Here is a 2,500-nt window from a genome sequence, read left to right on the forward strand (position 1 = left end):
CACGTACTGGGCGGCGGTGGAGCGGAGCTGGTACTGCTGCTGCAGGGCCATGGTGTTCCACAGGGTCACGTCGTTGTGCACCAGGGTCCCCGCCGGGCCGCGGGCCAGGGAGTTGCGCAGCATGAGCGGGTAGCGCGTGGACTGCGGGAAGGCCGGATGCTGCAGGGGGACCCCCAGAGCCCCCGCCGACACCACGCCGGAGGAGGACTCTGACGCAAAGCGGAGCGAGTCGGGCACTCGAAAGGCGGAGCCGACCGACCACTTGGCCGAGGAAGTGACCGGGTGGTAGGAGCCCAGGCTGTGCTCAAAGGGGTGTCCGCCGGGCGGCAGCACCATGGGGTCTGGATGTAGGTCTCCGTGTGGGAGCGCGCCCCCGTCAGGGCCTCGGCTGGACATCAGCACCTCGATGGCCCCCACCAGGTCGCCCCCGCACCCCCTGAGGATGAGCTCCAGCACAGGTGGCTTGTGGCTGGGGAAGATCTTCTTGAGGACCTCCAAGGGGGGCCGGTTGGCTCTGAGGCTGAAGGGCAGGTTGATGGAGCCAGCGAGGCCCTCTATGAGCATGCTGCGGCCCCCGGGACTGGGGGGGCTCTTCTGTGGACTGTCAGATTTGGCTTCCTTCTCAGTGGCGCCCACCTTGGGGAGGACGTAGCGGTTCTCCTCCGCTTGGCCGTCCGGGGGCTCGGGGGTGTAGCAGGAGTTTGTCTTGGAGCCTTCAGGGGAGCTGAGCTGCTCCTGGTCTCGCTCGCTGGAGCTGCCCCCGTTCTCGCCTCCCGACGTCTCCCCCAACACGTCCTCCGTCCCCTCTGGAAAAACAAGTTCGGCACTCAAAAGTTTGCACGTGACAGAACTTCACTAATTGCATTAGCAGATCCAGCAGATGGCGCCGTTTCCCGCTTAATATGTACATTACAGAACAATAGAAGCAATCAGGAATGTATTTAGCATATCTTTATTCTTTTTTTGCACTAAACTGTGGTTATCGTTGTTAATTGGTCCGTGTTAAATTAATTATTAATCATAAATCATAGCTAGAGCATTAAAACATGTTTAGAGAGAGATGAGATGACATCTTGTAGTCACATTTACACTCTTTTATTCTAATGAACGCGGATTAAGGCCCAGCCAATCAGTGGCCACGATACTAAAAAGCGCACTCTTGATTGGTTCGGTCTCATCTATTGGCCAATAGTATACTGATGTTTTTAATTTAGGGCAAAAATACGTAAAATATGCTTCACAAATTTAAAAGAAGAATCTGCAATTGAGTGAAGCCGTAACTTTTGAAGCGTGACGTGACAAGGGACGACTGTATTATTATTTTATTAGGGTGCTCTAGTGGGCGTGACTGGAACATGCCAATTGTATTTTATTCGCACACTTATAATTGAGCCCCTATTTTGCCTAGCAACAAGTGGCAAAACAATAAGAAATTATGTCAATTGCTGCACCCAATAGAACACTACAAAACACATTTTTTTAAAATAATTATAAATGATTATTGTCGTCTGTGCAACTGATAACATTCTCAGTGAAACGTCAATTATAAATAAGACTACTTAATTGGTTTCATTTATTTATTTAATTCATAAAAAAGATCAAACGAAGGAATAAAATAAAAATAAAGAACTCAGCATAACATTAAAGTAAAATATGAATGAAAAAGAGAAGAAAGAAGTTAAAAACTTATATCTGTCCTTAGTAATAAGTGTTTTATGGTATCATATATATATATATATATATATATATATATATATATATATATATATATATATATATATATATATATATATATATATATATATATATATATATATATATATATATATATATATATATATATATATATATATATATATATATATGTTTCCAAAAACGCTACATTATTTTTTTTGATCAACTCATGACCCACCTGCACTTTGATAAATAAATAAAAACTGTTAAAACATGGATAAATAATAATGCAATTAATTGTATCAGTGTGTGTGTGTGTGTGTGTGTGTGTGTATATATATATATATATATATATATATATATATATATATATATATATATATATATATATATATATATCTAAAAACGCTACATTCTTTTTTTTTTTTTATCAACTCATGACCCCCCTGCACTTTGATGGATAAATAAATGAAATAAATACAAATTGTTAAAACATGAATACATAATAATGCGATTCATTGTATCAGTGTGTGTGTGTAGGTATATATATATATATATATATATATATATATATATATATATATATATATATATATATATATATATATATATATATATATATATATATATATATATATATATATATATATATATATATATATATATATATATATATATATTCAGTATATATAGTTTATCTGTGTTGTAAAAAAATATACAGACACATTTTTTCTGTCCCTCCTGTTACTTGTATACATTTATTTATTTCACAAAAACAATGCCGCTGCTTTATATGTCAATGTTGCAAAGTGCAAGAATAAACATT

General features: G+C 39.2%; 1 protein-coding gene across 1 annotated transcript in view; it reads right to left on the reverse strand.

The window, feature by feature from the left end:
- dmrt3a (doublesex and mab-3 related transcription factor 3a) overlaps window positions 1-2,500 on the reverse strand; it is a 3,947-nt gene that overhangs the window by 403 nt on the left and 1,044 nt on the right. Inside the window, exon 2 of the mRNA XM_062025107.1 lies at window positions 1-806. This exon is cut by the window's left edge and continues 403 nt beyond it. Within this exon, the coding sequence (XP_061881091.1) occupies window positions 1-806 (806 nt within the window). The remainder of the gene's footprint in view (window positions 807-2,500) is intronic.

This window comes from Entelurus aequoreus, linkage group LG17 (genome assembly GCF_033978785.1).
Source record: "Entelurus aequoreus isolate RoL-2023_Sb linkage group LG17, RoL_Eaeq_v1.1, whole genome shotgun sequence".
In the NCBI taxonomy this organism is placed as follows: Eukaryota; Metazoa; Chordata; class Actinopteri; order Syngnathiformes; family Syngnathidae; genus Entelurus; species Entelurus aequoreus.